The 16201-nt window shown below is 38.8% G+C and overlaps 2 protein-coding genes and 1 long non-coding RNA gene across 9 annotated transcripts in view; 2 read left to right on the forward strand and 1 right to left on the reverse strand.

Annotated features, from left to right (window-relative positions):
- The window catches only part of LOC117421136 (G kinase-anchoring protein 1), a 26714-nt gene extending 15246 nt beyond the window's left edge, over positions 1 to 11468 (forward strand). For all 4 annotated transcript variants that reach the window (XM_034035115.3, XM_034035117.3, XM_059025332.1 and 1 more), the window contains 5 exons: positions 8045 to 8131; positions 8743 to 8806; positions 9511 to 9581; positions 9985 to 10062; positions 11006 to 11468. In XM_034035115.3, the coding sequence (XP_033891006.1) occupies positions 8045 to 8131; positions 8743 to 8806; positions 9511 to 9581; positions 9985 to 10062; positions 11006 to 11047 (342 nt within the window). In that variant the 3' untranslated portion in view covers positions 11048 to 11468. The remainder of the gene's footprint in view (positions 1 to 8044; positions 8132 to 8742; positions 8807 to 9510; positions 9582 to 9984; positions 10063 to 11005) is intronic.
- LOC117421137 (uncharacterized) lies at positions 6560 to 13655 on the reverse strand. Its single transcript, XR_004547461.3, has 3 exons — positions 13589 to 13655; positions 8232 to 8326; positions 6560 to 7040 (listed from the first exon to the last, which is right to left on the reverse strand). It is a non-coding gene; the product is annotated as an uncharacterized LOC117421137 (long non-coding RNA).
- LOC117421135 (ubiquilin-1-like) overlaps positions 13575 to 16201 on the forward strand; it is a 15916-nt gene continuing 13289 nt past the window's right edge. For 3 of the 4 annotated variants that reach the window (XM_034035113.3, XM_034035112.3, XM_059025322.1), the window contains exon 1: positions 13864 to 14130. In XM_034035113.3, the coding sequence (XP_033891004.2) occupies positions 14011 to 14130 (120 nt within the window). In that variant the 5' untranslated portion in view covers positions 13864 to 14010. Of the gene's footprint in view, positions 13716 to 13863; positions 14131 to 16201 lie in introns of those variants that run through there. The other variant, XM_034035110.3, reaches the window with a different exon arrangement.

Consider the following 16201-nt stretch of genomic DNA (forward strand, 5'->3'; position numbering starts at 1 on the left):
TATATATATGTGTATATATGTATATATATATATGTGTATATGTAGATATAATATATATGTGTGTATATATATGTATATATGTGTATATATGTGTATATATGTATATATATACATACACATACACTGTGGCTCTCAAAAGTATTCACCCCCCTTGGACTTGTCCACATTTTATTGTGTTACAACATGGAATCAAAATGGATTTAATTAGGAGTTTTTGTCACTGATCAACACAAAAAAGTCCATAATGTCAAAGTGAAAAATAAAATGTACAAATTGTTCTAAATTAATTACAAATACAAAACAGAAAATAATTGATTGCATATCAATTTGCTATGACACACCTAAATAAGCTCTGGTGCAACCAATTGTCTTTAGAAGTCACATAATTAGTTGAATGGAGTCCACCTGTGTGCAATTAAGGTGTTTCACATGATTTCAGGTTAAATACACCTGTCTCTGGGCGGTCCCACAGTTGGTTAGTACATTTCCTAACAAAAACTACATCATGAAGACGAAGGAACATTCAAAGCAATAAGGTTCTTCAAAAGCACCAATCAGGGGTAGGATTTAAGAACATTTACAAGGCATTGAATATCCCCTGGAGCACAGTAAAGTCCATTATTAAGAAATGGAGAGAATATGGCACAACTGTGAATCTGCCTAGAACAGGCCATCCTCAAAAACTGAGTATCCAGGCGAGAAGGGCACTAGTCAGGGAGGCCACCAAGAGGCCTCTGGCAACTGTAAAGGAGTTAGTCTTCCACGGCTGAGCTGGGAGACACTGTGCATACGGCAACAATAGCCCGGGTGCTTCACAAAACTGGTCTTTATGGGAGTGGCAAAAAGAAAGCCATTGTTGAAAAAAACTCACATCAAATCTCGGCTAGAGTTTGCCAGAAGGCATGTGGGAGACTCTGAAACCAAGTGGAAAAAGATTCTATGGTCTGATGAGACCAAAATAGAGCTTTTTGGCCTCAATGCTAAGCGCTATGTTTGGCGCACATCACCGCACATGATCCTGAGAACACCATCCCTACCGTGAAGCATGGTGGTGGCAGCATCATGCTATGGGGGTGCTTTTCTCCGTCAGGGCCTGGAAAGCTTGTGAAGATAGAGGGCAAAATGCATGCAGCAAAGTACAGAGAAATCCTGGAGGAAAAGCTGCTGAAGTCTGCAAGAGACCTGGAGCTTGGGAGAAGATTCATCTTCCAGCAGGACAATGACCCCAAACATACAGCCACGGCACACTGCAGTAGCTTAAAAACAAAAAAGTCAATGGCCTGGAGTGGCCCAGTCAAAGCCCGGACCTCAATCCAATTGATAATATGTGGAAAGAGTTGAAAATTGCTGTTCACCAAAGGTCCCCATCCAACTTGATGGAGCTTGAGCAATTTTGCAAAGAAGAATGGGCAAAAATTGCAGTGTCCAGATGTGCAAAGCTGGTAGAGACTTATCCAAATAGACTCATGGCTGTAATTGCTGTCAAAGGTGCCTCTACCAAATACTGACTCAAGGGGGTGAATACTTATGCAATCAATTATTTTCTGTTTTGTATTTGTAATTAATTTAGAACAATTTGTAGATTTTATTTTTTACTTTGACATTATGGACTTTTTTGTGTTCATCAGTGGCAAAAACTCCTAATTAAATTCATTTTGTTTCCATGTTGTAACACAATAAAATGTGGAAAAGTCCAAGGGGGGTGAATACTTTTGAGAGTCACTATATATATATATATATATATATATATATATATATATATATATATATATATATATATATAAAATATACTGATGCACAAAAGAAACACAACACTCAAAATGTGAACAAAAATACAGATCAAAGAAACCATGATACATTTTCAGTATAAAACGTGACACACTGTCAAAATGAAAACATTACAAAGTTAGTATCGGGTATGACCTCCCTGAGCAGTAACACAGTCCTGGCAGCGTTGACCGATAGACCTGATCAGTCTCTAGATAGACTGCTGTGGGATGTTCCGCCACTCTTCCTGTGCAGCTGCAGCCAGCTGGTGAAGGTTGGCTGGTTGCGGTTGCCCCACCGGTTGGCTTGAACAACGCAACAGTCAGCATAACGATCCTGGGCTGGTGTGGTGACCCTCTGCCTTCCAGGACGTGGCCTGTCCCTCACAGAGCTGCTTTCTCTGGACTAGTCTGCTGATTGTTGAAGCAGAACATCTCATTCTCCGGGCAACTTCTCTCACAGACAGGCCGCCTTCAATCATGCCGATAGCAACCAGGCGATCTTAATTACTCAAGCGGGGCATGGTCATGTCTTTCACTGTTCTTGCGTTAATTAAAATCATGTCTTTTTGAATGGCTATTTATACAGATTGTTAATCAATTCATTTTTGTAATTTTAACTCAACTCAAATAACAAACACTGAGCACCTGGCATTTTTATGAAATCACATGGCTTGACCTTAGTACTTTGTTATCCCAAGGAACAATATTACTGAAACAATCAACAAACCGATCTGCTCACTATTTAAAATGTAAATAACATTATGTATGTGCCCAGTGAGCTATTGATGTAAAATTTAAACTGTTGTGTTTTCATTGTGCATATATATATATATATATATATATATATATATATATATATATATATATATATATAAATATATATATATATATATACTGTAACACAGCAGGGAGGGGGTTAAAGCCTCCCTGAGTGGAAAACATGTGCAGAATGCACATTTGTTTAGTTTAATTGTTTTGGTTTATTGTTTAATTGATTTGTTAATTGTTTTATTATTAATTATCCCCTGCACCTGGTAGCTATTGTTAAATTAAAACCAGGTGCAGGGTATTTAAGAGAGGCAGCTAGTCTGCTCAAGGCTGCTGAGGAGAAGGAGGCAGAAAGGTGTGCTCTGCTTCCTGGCAGTCATGAGTGAGAAAAAGTAAGTGCTGTATAAAACCAGTGTGTTTTGTAAGGACGGGGAAACAGTGTAGCTGTCCCGTGTTAGCCAGGGTGTTCCTGTGTGTTAGTTAGTGCTCGTACCGAGCTAGGTGTTTATTTTGTGTGTTTTGTTTGATTTTTTGTGTTTATTAAAAATAGCGCACCAGCGCTTAAAATCCATTTCTGTGTGCCGGGTCTATTTTTAAAGGGGCAACGAACCCGAGCGAGCGAGGGTGAATCTTTTACATTTGGTGTCAGAAAGTGTGGGCGCCCCTACGACCCAGAAAGATGGATTTATGGTACCTGATCGAGCAGATTAATAGAAAGGCCGCTGCTCAGAAGGAGCAGCTGGAGAGATGGGAGAGAGAGATGGGGTTGGCACAGCAGAAGAGACAGGAGCGGGAGCCAACCGAATTGGAGCGGTTACTCCTGGAATGGGAGCAGGCTAGCGTAGCTCCGCAGTCTCCAGAGCCCAGAGGGGAGGAGCCGACGCTTCCAGAGCCCAGAGGGGAGATGCCGTCGCTTCCAGAGCCCAGAGGGGAGGAGCCGCCGCTTCCAGAGCCCAGAGGGGAGGAGCCGCCGCTTCCAGAGCCCAGAGGGGAGGAGCCGCCGCTTCCAGAGCCCAGAGGGGAGGAGCCGCCGCTTCCAGAGCCCAGAGGGGAGGAGCCGCCGCTTCCAGAGCCCAGAGGGGAGGAGCCGCCGCTTTCAGAGCCCAGAGGGGAGGAGCCACTGTTGCCAGAGTCACCGGTGGAAGTCAAGGGGGAGGATGTGCCGCCTCCCCTGCAAGCCAGTCCGGCGTTGCCGAGGGAGGTCCCTTGTCCCGGCAGCGTGGACACCAGGCCGGAATGCCCAGACCTCCCTCCGCTTGACCTGGCTCCCAGGTCGCAGTACAGCCAGGCACAGTCGCCTGCCTGGTCCCTTGCTTCACTCCCCCTGGAATCCCAGACGTCGCTGCGCAGGATGAAGACGTCACTGCGCAAAAGGCAGACGTCGCTGGCGCTCCCCCTGCTGATTGCTCCATTCCGCCTACCTACTGCTCCGCTCCCCCTGAGATTCAAGACGTCGCTGCGCCGGTCCACAGCCACGCGCCTCTGCCTGCCAGTCCTGGCTCCCGGTCACCGGCCTGCGCTGTGGTCGCCCTGGACAAGCCGTCTGGGTCCCTCCTCGTCGGTCCTAGGTCCATCCCTGGAAACGCCGGAGGGACCAACCCACCCTCAAGCCCGCCCGTGGAAGAGGGCGACAATTGACATTGCTGGACTTGAGGGTGGGTGGTCATTTAAGGGTGGAGGGAGGTGGCCGTCGAGTGGCCGGTGTCTTGAAAAGACAAGGGGGGGGAAGTGTAACACAGCAGGGAGGGGGTTAAAGCCTCCCTGAGTGGAAAACATGTGCAGAATGCACATTTGTTTAGTTTAATTGTTTTGGTTTATTGTTTAATTGATTTGTTAATTGTTTTATTATTAATTATCCCCTGCACCTGGTAGCTATTGTTAAATTAAAACCAGGTGCAGGGTATTTAAGAGAGGCAGCTAGTCTGCTCAAGGCTGCTGAGGAGAAGGAGGCAGAAAGGTGTGCTCTGCTTCCTGGCAGTCATGAGTGAGAAAAAGTAAGTGCTGTATAAAACCAGTGTGTTTTGTAAGGACGGGGAAACAGTGTAGCTGTCCCGTGTTAGCCAGGGTGTTCCTGTGTGTTAGTTAGTGCTCGTACCGAGCTAGGTGTTTATTTTGTGTGTTTTGTTTGATTTTTTGTGTTTATTAAAAATAGCGCACCAGCGCTTAAAATCCATTTCTGTGTGCCGGGTCTATTTTTAAAGGGGCAACGAACCCGAGTGAGTGCAAATCTTTTACAATACACACTGAGTGTACAAAACATTAAGAACACCTGCTCTTTCCATGAAATAGACTGACAAGGTGAATCCAGGTGAAAGCTATGATCCCTTATTGATGTAACCATATTGATGTTAAATCCACTTCAGTCAGTGTAGATGAAGGGGAGAAAGGTTAAAGAAGGATTTTTAAGCCTTGACACAATTGAGACATGGATTGTGCATGTGTGCCATTCAGAGGGTAAATGGGCAAGACAAAAGATTTAAGTGCCTTTGAACGGGGTATGGTAGTAGGTGCCAGGCGCGCCGGTTTGAGTGTGTCAAGAACTGCAACGCTGCAGGGTTTTTCACGCTCAACAGTTTCCCGTGTGTATCAAGGATGGTCCACCACCCAAAGGACATCCACCCAACGGCAGGCCAGTGGTTGAAAACGGCTCATTGATGAAAGATGCTAAAGGAGGCTGACACAAATTGTGCAGAGCAACAGACGGGCTACAGTTAGTCAACTGACAGTCCAGTACAATATTGGTGCCGAAAGACCCATAAAAGAATGCACAACTCGTCGTATCTTGACACGAATGGGGTATGGCAGCCGACGACCTAACAGAGTTCCACTTCTTTCAGCAAAACACAAGAAACTGCGGTTGCAGTGAGCTAAGGAACGAAAACACTGGACACTGGAGGATTGGAAAAACATTGCCTGGTCTGATGAATCCCGGTTCCTGTTGTTTCACGCTGATGGGAGGACTAGGGTATGGAGAAAACCACATGAGTACATGCATCCATCATGCCGCGTGTCAACATTTCAGGCTGGTGGTGGTGGTGTGATGGTGTGGGGTGTGTTTTCATGGCACACATTGGGCTCTTGATAAAAGTGGAGAAACATTTGAATGCCACAGGATATTTGAACATCATTGCCAATCAGGTGCATCCCTTCATGGCAGCAGTGTATCCATCTGCTAATGGATTTTTTTCAGCAGGATAATGACCCATGCCACAAGGCTAGGATTGTCCAGGAATGGTTCCACGAACGTGACAGTGAATTCAGCTTACTGCAGTGGCCTGCCCAGTCACCAGATCTCAATCCAATTGAGCATCTGTGGGATGAGATGGAACGAGCTATTCGGAGTAGAGATCCATTACCAGTCAACTTGACACAACTGTGGGAAACATTGGAGTCAACATGGGCCAGCATCCCTGTGGAACGCTTTCGACACCTTGTAGAGTCCATGCCCCGACGAATTGAGGCTGTTCTGAGGGCAAAAGGGGGTGCAACTCAATATTAGGAAGGTGTTCCTAATGTTTTGTACACTCAGTGTATATATATATATATATATATATATATATATATATATATATATATACACACACACACACATATACCATGGCTTGCATATTAATGAGCCGCTTCACACTGAATAAAGCACTACACACCACTGCATTCTAAATTCTAACTGCCATTTTATTTGTTATTAGTTACAAAACCTCTGCCAAAAATGTGTGACATTCCACCTATTTTCTTTAATATATTTGGGGAAGAAACTCCAGATAACTGGTACAAAACCAACTTTCTGAGTAAAGACAGCAGTCCACCTGAAAAAAAAAAATACAAATAAAATAAGTGCACCAGCAACTGTCAAGAGTAGACAGAACAGTAGAGGAGAAACACCTAAATGAAACAGAAGAAAACAAAGATGTTAAAAACACTAAAAAAAACTGTTAATGTGACTGGTTTAAAGAGAAAAAATATGGACATTCATTTTAATGAAATAAGTAAAAAAAATATCAACAAAATAAGTGAATTTTATGCCCGTGCAAAAAGTTCAACTGGGGACCAGTATTCAGTCTCCAGTTTTATAACGCTGAGCTGGACTAAGTAAATGTTTTAACAGTAGAAGTTTTAACATCTCTGTTGACAACGAGTTTAAAACCAACAAGAACGTATTCCTTTCAGTCATGAAAACTTTCAGAAAAGCAGGTAAAGACAAGGCCAGACACCACCCCCTGAATTACTGGCCTGGATTTTAAGCGTCTGCGGGAAAGTGAGGCATTGGAGCGTAAAGTCTGGTTTGGTCTTCAATTTAGTCTGGCATGACTTGGACGACTTTGAGATCGAAAAGGATGAAAATGGACTTGAATATGTGTGCCTCGCATATAACGAGGACACAAACTCACCTGAAGATACAGCTTCAGCATCCATGGCAGCTGCTCCCCTTACTTCCTCTGTGTCACTTGAAACTCCGCCCATCATCAGAGTGTGCTCAGTCCTGTAGTTTCTAGTGAGATGCCACTTTTGATGCAGAAATTCACAATAGATGGACATGTGCAATTTATTTTTAATAAGCGAACAATAAATTAAATTACATTTGGGACTATATCACATTGCAGATGTATACACAATAAAAGTTTCTAGTTTTGTCAATTTAAAATGTGTTTTAATTATTTTAATTATTTTTCATTACCCAAATGACAGTTAGCCGTGTTATAAGCTGTATAAGCCACTTCGGGCCATGCAGTTCCAATGATATATACCACTTCTGGGGTGGTTAAAGGCCCTTGGCTGACCCGTCGGGCCTTATCACCACCCCAGGCGTGGTGTATATCATGGGAACCGCATGGCCCGTCGTGGTTTATACCTTACATACATATTATATATAAGGAAGAATTTGAACCCTAACTAGTCATACTTTCACTCCAACTACATAACCGCTACGCTACACAGATTCACATCTTAACCCATTCAACAGACTAGGCTACTATTTACATTTACCCTATCCAAACGGCAATGTAGATTGAACAATTTTGCTATTCCCGTAATGTGTGTGTGTGTTATAAAGTAAAAAAAAAAGTGATATCTGAAACCAAAACACATTGGAAATGTGAAAAAACGTCAAGTTATCAAAAGTGCCCAGCCATTTAAAGTGGAGATATCAAAAACACAAGCCAAGTTTCAAGAAACCATTGAGGCAACCTTGCCCAGCACAAAGCAAATAGGCACAACTGTAAAACCGATGGGGGTCAAGGTTGCCCCAATTATTTCTACTAACTTGGCTTGTGTTTTTCAGGCACAATAAAAGCAGATGAAATGCATGAAAAACACAAGCCAAGTTAGTAGAAATAATTGGGGCAACCTTGGCCCCCATCGGTTTTACAGTTGTGCCTATTTGCTTTGTGCTGGGCAAGGTTGCCCCAATGGTTGCCCCAGTGGTAAATATGCACGGTTAAGTATTCTATGTAAAATGCAGTAAATGTAGTTTTTTTTTTTTTAACTAATTCAAGGTTACTTTTTTACAGGATGTTAGAACAGAGCAACTCAAATATGAACTGGAAAAAAAAGACTTGGAGATAGAAAAATTAAAGACGGTTATTTCACAGTGGGAGGTAAGCAGATTCATGTACCACATTAAATGATGTTATGCAATTTGATTCAAAGGGCAGCTTATTGAAGGGCAAATTATTTAAACCTGCCTGAAGCACTCACCTTATCTTTCACTATCCAGTTTCCTCCATGAAAACGATTACTACTTTTTTTAGGGCACAAGATTTTGCTCCTCTTTAGGTTACGATAACAATACACTGCAAAAAATATAAATAGATATTGTTTGTAAATAGATATACAAAAATCATTATTTCTGCCATAAAGTACTGCAGCTTTTACATTTTCCATTCTGCTCTATGTATCCTACGCTGATGTGCTACTTAATGAGGAACCCAAAATGGACATGCTCAATGTATATAGTTTGATCTTGTGTAGGAGGACCCTACAGTCACTGTAATTGACTCTTAAGATTTTTTTTAATGTGTTATCTGTGATAGACAGACTAGAATTATCTGGTGCATTACTTTTTTTATAGTCAGTAAATCCAGTATGATTTATGATTTTTTTTTACACAGAAAACAAAACAGAGTGATAGGGTTTATCATAATATTACAATTATTTAGTGGCTAAAGCAAACACAATCTAATTATAAATCAACATGGTTTTATTGCAGACTAAGTATAAGGAAGTAAAAGCAAGAAATTCACAGCTGCTGAAGATGCTTCAGCTAGGGGAGAGTAAGTAAAACGCAGTTCTTTGTACTAAAAATGTAGTGTTTTTTTAAATACTTGTAGTGCCATTTTATTAATTCAGAATTATGTAATTGCTTCCTTATTCCCATTGAACTCAGAAATCATTGGACATTTTTTTTTACAGTATTTGGGGAAACTAACTGTTCTCATTTATGTCCTAATCAAAGGCAAGACAGCAATGGTTATCCCTGTTGCAGGGATATAGTGAAAGGATACATACGCATGTAGAGCATTGGGACCCCATTTGTTGTCTGAGAAATTCTCAAACTTCGGCAACTGTATCTGCCCAATTCCACAGCCTCATTCATTAGCCCTATATTACCAGAAGCTTCTTGCAAGCAATGTTCTGTTTTCTAATTTACATGCATTTGCTATTTTTCCAAAGATTCTGAAATATTTCTCATTTTAGAATAAATCAATTACAGCTAAAATGTAAGCACATTTACAATTACAGCACAATTTTGCAAGGTATCTTCTATTGTAGAGTGGAATGGTCTTAACTGTATTTTAAAGACACCCGTCTTTTGTATAAATATGTGTTTTTTGGATCCAATGACAGTAGCATCCTGTTTTAATACATTTCTGTGTGTATGGTGCAGAAGTAATCTATTTTGTTAAGTTTACATACCAGTGAAGATGACTTGTTCTTCAGTACTAGTTAATAACTTTATTTTTTTTTCTCAATTTAGTGAAGGATAAAGCGGAAATACTGCTGCAGGTTGACGAATTGATGAATATCAAGCAGGAGTTATCCACACAGGTATGGAAACTGTCTCTCATTTTACCCAATATTGTTAATGTAGAAAACCTGATGAAGTGAAAGTGATAAACCAGTCTGGGTAGACAGTAAGTACTACAATGTCATGACATTTGGCTTTTAAAGTGGTTACTATATCTGTTAAATGTGTTCTACCTGGAACATTAAATAAAATAACACAAAGGCATTGATTCACTGTTTTTGGGTCCTAGAGTCCTGCATTGTGTGATCATATTTAATGTTTTTCAACTATGTCATCTGAAATAAAGAAGGAAAAAAATCACATGCAAGCTTTTTCCAAGACTGCCTTTCTATATGCACAGATCACCAGGAATTGCATACACATGTTACTATTGAACAAGAATAACCTCTTCAGAGAAAATGATCAATGTGTTTGTTTACATAGGTCACTTCATTACATGTAGCCCTCGAACAAGAAAAATCTAAAGTGAAGGGCTTACAATCTGATCAGCCAAAACACCAGGTATGTATGTTCATTTTTCAGAACAGTAACTTCACACACAACTACAGACTGATATTGTACTCCACTGATAGAAAGATAACTCCATTCAAGGATTAACTAACTAACCTTATGTATGCCTATACACATCTATGTACTATATAATTAGTTCTCATTGGCTAGGGTTATATTTTTGTAAAGTTACTTGATAGAAGAGTTAACACATTTTATTTAGAAAAAAAATAAAAAATGTGTAATTAGAATACAAGTTTGTTTCATTTTTAGTTGTATTGTAGTTTTCTTCTTTCTTAAATATATAATGTAATAGCAAGATAATAAACCTTTGCAGAAATGTGCTTGCTTTTGTAGAAGAAGAAATTGTTCATGAAAAAAGGTAATAGTATAATTAGGTGAGCTTGGTGGTCTGTTAATCTCTTAGTTCAGGAATTATGTTTTCCTGGGACTACCAGGTTGATGTGACTAAACGTTTTTTCAGTTCTTTCAAACTTATTTTATTAATCTGTTGAATTTAATGTCAGTTATTTCCCACTTTGATAACTTGATTCAAGTTTATTGAAAATACACATTTTTGACTAACTCATAGTCATTCATTTTATGTAGTTTAATTGAGGTGATCATTATAGATTAGACAGTATTTCTCTGTTAGAGCTGTGTTTGAAGATTTGTCAACTGTAATCAGCAGTATGTAAAAACTGCATAAATCTTGCATTTAATATCGCTGAAATACAGTAACTAAAATATACCTGTTACTGTGTTAAAAAAAAAACTGCTATGCCTCTCTTCCAGTGAAAAACACCACCTCAATTAAAGAATGACTGTAACCACTACCAATTGTTCTTACATTTTCAAAGTTCATTTTGTTTGTATATATTTGTTTTGTTTTATCTAGTTGTGAATACACATAAATGCTTGTTCATGTTGTGACAGTCTTTTCTTTGGTCTCCAGGGCAACAAGAAAGGTAAAAAGAATCCTGAGTCTGATGTATGAAGACTTATAAGGGACAAAGCTGATGGCAAAAAACAACCTTTGTTCAGGGTTTCCTCATCATTTATACTGTACATAATTCATACACCATATAACTGCAGCATTGAATGCAGTTTGGACTGTTTACTGTAGATGAATAAACACTTTGTTGCATTTTTGTTAACCAATAAATTCTACTAGTAAAAGCTACCCGCTTTACCAGATGCAATACATAATTGTATTGCAGTGTTTTTCATTAGCAAGTAAATAAAGTTTACTTTTCCAGTGACATCTGATGCTGCATTGTGCTTTATGCTGTCCTGTATAAAATATTGCTGACTGACATTCTTTCCTGTTACTGTTCCTTATAAACAGTTTGGGTAATAACCAAATCTTTAAGAAACATGTTCTTGGTGCATTACTGTAATAAATTACCAGCTATTAACCTTTTTGATTCACATTTGATATTTTGAATGTTTTTATTACGAACAGGAGGACTACTACAGTTTTACAACCACACACTCAATGAAGATTCAATTACTTCTGGATTGGCTAGAAAGTCTGTGGTGGCTGATGGTGGATTATTATTATTATTATTATTATTATTATTATTATTATTTATGTCTTTCTTAGCAGACGCCCTTATCCAGGGCGATTTTATAGTTATAAAATATCACAATGCAAAGTACCACATTGCAGAATATCACATTACAGATAAGAGCAGTTATAAAGTACAGTATAATCAGTAGAAAATAAGATCAAATTGAAATAAGAGCAAAATAAAGAATACAGGAAGTTAAATTTACATTTAAGAGGAAATTTGATTAAGAACAGTTAAACTTACCGATATAAAAATATTTGCTTATAAGAGTAAATTCCATTAAGAGCACATAGTAAGTACAATAAATGGATAAGAACAATTTCAAATAAGAGCAATTAATAGTAAAACAATATAACTTTGTTTTTATCCGTGGATATTGTGACTCAAAGCACCACTAAGTTCAAGTAAGTTATTGCTTTTTAAATATCTGTTAACATCTATGTATGTATATGTTTCATATATGCCAGAATCTGTTTTTGCTGTAATTTTGTGGAATATTTTCTTTGGGTTTCTGAACCCCCCCCCCCCCCCCCCTTTTTTTTTAACTAATTGCCATCCAATTAAAAAAGGGAAATGGCTGCTTTTTCAGTTTCAGAATGGCGCTATTGATATCCACTGACATCTACATAATTAAAATAGTCACCCCTCCAGTTGCTGAAGGAATCGGTGTTGGTGGTTCACAACGGGATGCGATCCAAGCCTTGGTATGGTGCAAGAGGCCAAAGACTTGTAGCAAGAGATACGTGAAACCCAGCTTTTCTCTATTTTGTTAACATTAAAGTCCCAAACACCAGCAAGATTGGTTTTCCTGGTATTGCATATAACTTCCAACACAGGCCTTAAATGAATCTCCTCTGTGCAACTTGAATTCAAGTGTCTTCAAAACACATCGATTCTGAATAGCCCATTACCAATTTCAATAAATGATTACACTCTACTGTATTAGTTTGACAATTGCTAAAATACCCTTATTTAGTTTTTCTGAAGACATAACAAAAAAAAAAAATCTTATATCACATGCAAACATCATTTTCTTAAGTAGGCTACTTTTTTAGACAGCCAAAAATTGCCTGAGTAGAACACTTTGTCTAAAAAGAATAACTTGGTGTTGATTACATGTGAAATGTTTTGGCCAAATAAATGCTACTAGTGATGTGTATGCTAGCTCAGTACTTAATATAACTGCATTCAGTGTATTAACTTGGGTAGGCACAATGCCACCACTCCAGTTGCCAAGGACTGCACACTCCTGCAAATGGAGTTTAGAGCCATATGCTTGGATTGAGTAAAATAAATTTGCCATAAATGGTGAATAATTTTGTGAACTGCAAAATAACTGATTTTGTCTGCATGTAAAGGATACAAGCTAACGAAAAAAACAGCATATTCAAATTGCTCTGTCATCATTTGCCACACTGCACAACACTGCAGAGCATTTAAATGCTTTTAGCATCTTATAAGGTTTCATCATCGTTTTTTGTCTAATGCAGTCCAAATCACCAAACGCAACTGGGACTACACTACCACAAACTGATTTTTCGGGAATGCCAACAATTGGATCCATTGTTGAAGGCAGTAGCTGGTTTGCCTTAAAATACGTTTTTCCGACCTACTTGGTCTTCAAATCAATTGGCTTTGGGAGCAGTGTTGTCAAGTCTCACGAGAAAAACAAAACAAAACGTCAATGCCCAAAACAAGCCCGACCCTTTCAGAGGGAGGGGAGTCGGGGTGTTTATACAATTTATTTTATTTTTTTTAGTATTTTTTTTAGTTGAACTGGTGGGGATAGGATGACTCTAATGACGTGCATATACATTGACACCAGCCAATCACGCAACCCGCGACTCTCAAAAATTAAAGCGGCGTTTTAAAAATACAAGCCCAATTTCGCTTATTATAAGCGGACTTGACAACTGTGTTTGGGAGTATAAGCACATGCGTAAACTTTGTTTCTTGGTACTCACTCCATTTGCTGTTGGAAAGCGGAATTAGACGAGCATGCGCAGTGCTGTGCCTCCTCAGAGTAGAAACACCCCGTGGACTTCCCCTTTCTAGCAACTTCCCTGGAATATCTACGTCACTTTTTTGCAGGTAAACAACCTCTGTTAAACGAGCGTTTATTTACTCTTAAACATTTTATTTCAGTGCTTTACAAAACGGCTCCGCTCTGATTTGTCAAATTTATAAAACTGACAGTTCTTTAATAAACACCTTGTGCTTTTTCTTTTACCCATGATGCCCGAGAGGAGGTTGTAATAAATGAGGAAGCAGTAAATTGAAGTGATCAGTTTCGCAAACGTTGAGATTATAATAGCTTTCTTTCAGTTACCGCTGATTTTGTGAATATCTGACACCAAACGGGGGCATACAAGTACAAATTGCGAGTATGGCGGAGAGTGGGGAGACCCCGGGACCTTCCTCTGATCCCAAAATCATCAAAGTGACAGTGAAAACTCCAAAAGAAAAAGAGGAGTTTGCCGTGCCTGAAAACAGCACCATCAAGCAGGTCAGTTTCTTTACTTTTTATCATTAATCATTAAATAAAGAAGTGTCAGGTTTGCCAGTGACATTAGCTAAAGGTTGGCATCTTGAATCTAGAACTGTCACGGTGGAAAAGGAAAGAAAACATGTCGGGATGAGGTGTTATTCAGCACATTGATCAAGTCCTCCGGTCTCCCAGTCCTCGATTATACTATAGTAGCTGACTGCTGCTTTGCTCTCTGTTGTGTAAGTGCGCCTGTCACAATCCACAGTCTTGAATATATATATATATATATATATATATATATATATATATATATATATATACACAAATTTAACGTCTAGTGAACTACTGCTGTTGAAACTTCACTGATGATGTACCAAACTCGGCCCCGCCTCACAGACAGCACAGTCGGGTTTTAAAGGTCCACACCTTGCTGTGTATATTGATGTTGCATTAGACCCACATACTCTAATTACATCCTTTCTGGTTCTTAGTAGTACAACATAGAAGACCTTTTACATTTTATAATCTAGAACACTGGAAAATACATCGCTATATCTCACTTATCACCAATTCTGAAACCAAAAAGCTGTAGAACATGTTAATCTACTAACATACCTCTTCAGTATTTTTGTGTACATGCATTATATACACGATTCTCTTAAATTTGTTCAGGTTTCAAAAACCCAACGTTGGACAAAGTGAAATCAAATGGGATTTGTTATTTGTTATAGATGAGTACTGTATATTGGAAATAGCACATCTGTTGCCAAGGCAGCTAATTCTAGCATTAATTATGACCATTTACATTTACGATATTTAAATAAACCAGTTACGCCTAAAGGGAGAGTAGAAAAACTGTCCTTTTCAAACACCCTGTGCTGAATTCCCCTTTTTGTGTGATGTGTTTGTTACACTAATCAGTCTGTTAGCTCACTGTAAAGGACACATGCATTATAACTGATTCTGTAAAAAAAAAAAAAAAAAAAAAAAAAATAGATTTATTTTCTTAGGTTCAAGAATGTCAAAAATCGGATTCTGTAAGACAGGAGCTGCTCGCAATTTGAACCAATTTAAACATTATCAGTGTACCTAATTTAATTGATAAACTATGAACCCCTTTGTGGCATACCCCTTGATCACTGTGTTCTAAGCTCTTATTACTGGTTTGTAAAATTCAACAATAAATTTAACATACAAGCATGTATTTCTGTTACAGTATCTTAAAGTAATTCAATGAACTGCAGCTATTACAGTCAGGCTAAATTCAATATATCAGTAAATTGTCTTGTATTTCATATATTAAGACCAATGTACTTAATTAATAATGCATGGGGTAGTGTGTGATATGAGACTTCAATGCCCACCCGAGGGGTGGGATGCTGTCAGTGAATCGCTCTTTAGAAACTCTTCAGCTCATAATTCTTTATACAAATTTGAGTGAATGCCAGTTCAATGACATACTGTATATTTTGCAGAGCTTGGCTTTGGACAAGCCAAGCAGAGATGTTTATAATTGCTGCTCAAGTTACAGTATTAAAAGTAGTTTTATAGGTGATTAAGTACAACATCCCCACCAAGAGGTACACTACAGGAATAGGTCCAGAAGTTACTGCTCTGCATCATCAGTATGCAGTGGTACAGCTATGGCCAAAAGTTTGGCTCCACCGAATTTTAAGATTGAGACATTATATTTTGAAATGTCACGTTGTTGTCAGTGTTTTGTGAAGTATATGGAAAACTACAAAGCGGTATTGTAATTCAACATGTTAACATAACATTATTCAGCAGGCTTCATTCGACTTTATGAAGCAAAATGTGTTTCTGTAAATGCAAAACTTTTGTCCATAGCTGTAGGTTTGCTCATTTCACAAAAAAATACCCAGTATTCTTTCTGTTGCCTTCTCTGCTGCTGTTTCAGCTGCTAATATCTCGTAAACCATTCAAGGTGCCAACTTCATATTTTTAATGGGGTGAAAATCAAATGACAACATTTACGTTGACCTGAGGACTGACAAATTTGTGGTCTTGTGACTTTCAAGTTCCCAGATAATAAAGATCTTGCACTGTCATGTGTTGACTTTGTACTTGA

This window comes from Acipenser ruthenus, chromosome 1 (genome assembly GCF_902713425.1).
Source record: "Acipenser ruthenus chromosome 1, fAciRut3.2 maternal haplotype, whole genome shotgun sequence".
NCBI classification, from domain to species: Eukaryota; Metazoa; Chordata; class Actinopteri; order Acipenseriformes; family Acipenseridae; genus Acipenser; species Acipenser ruthenus.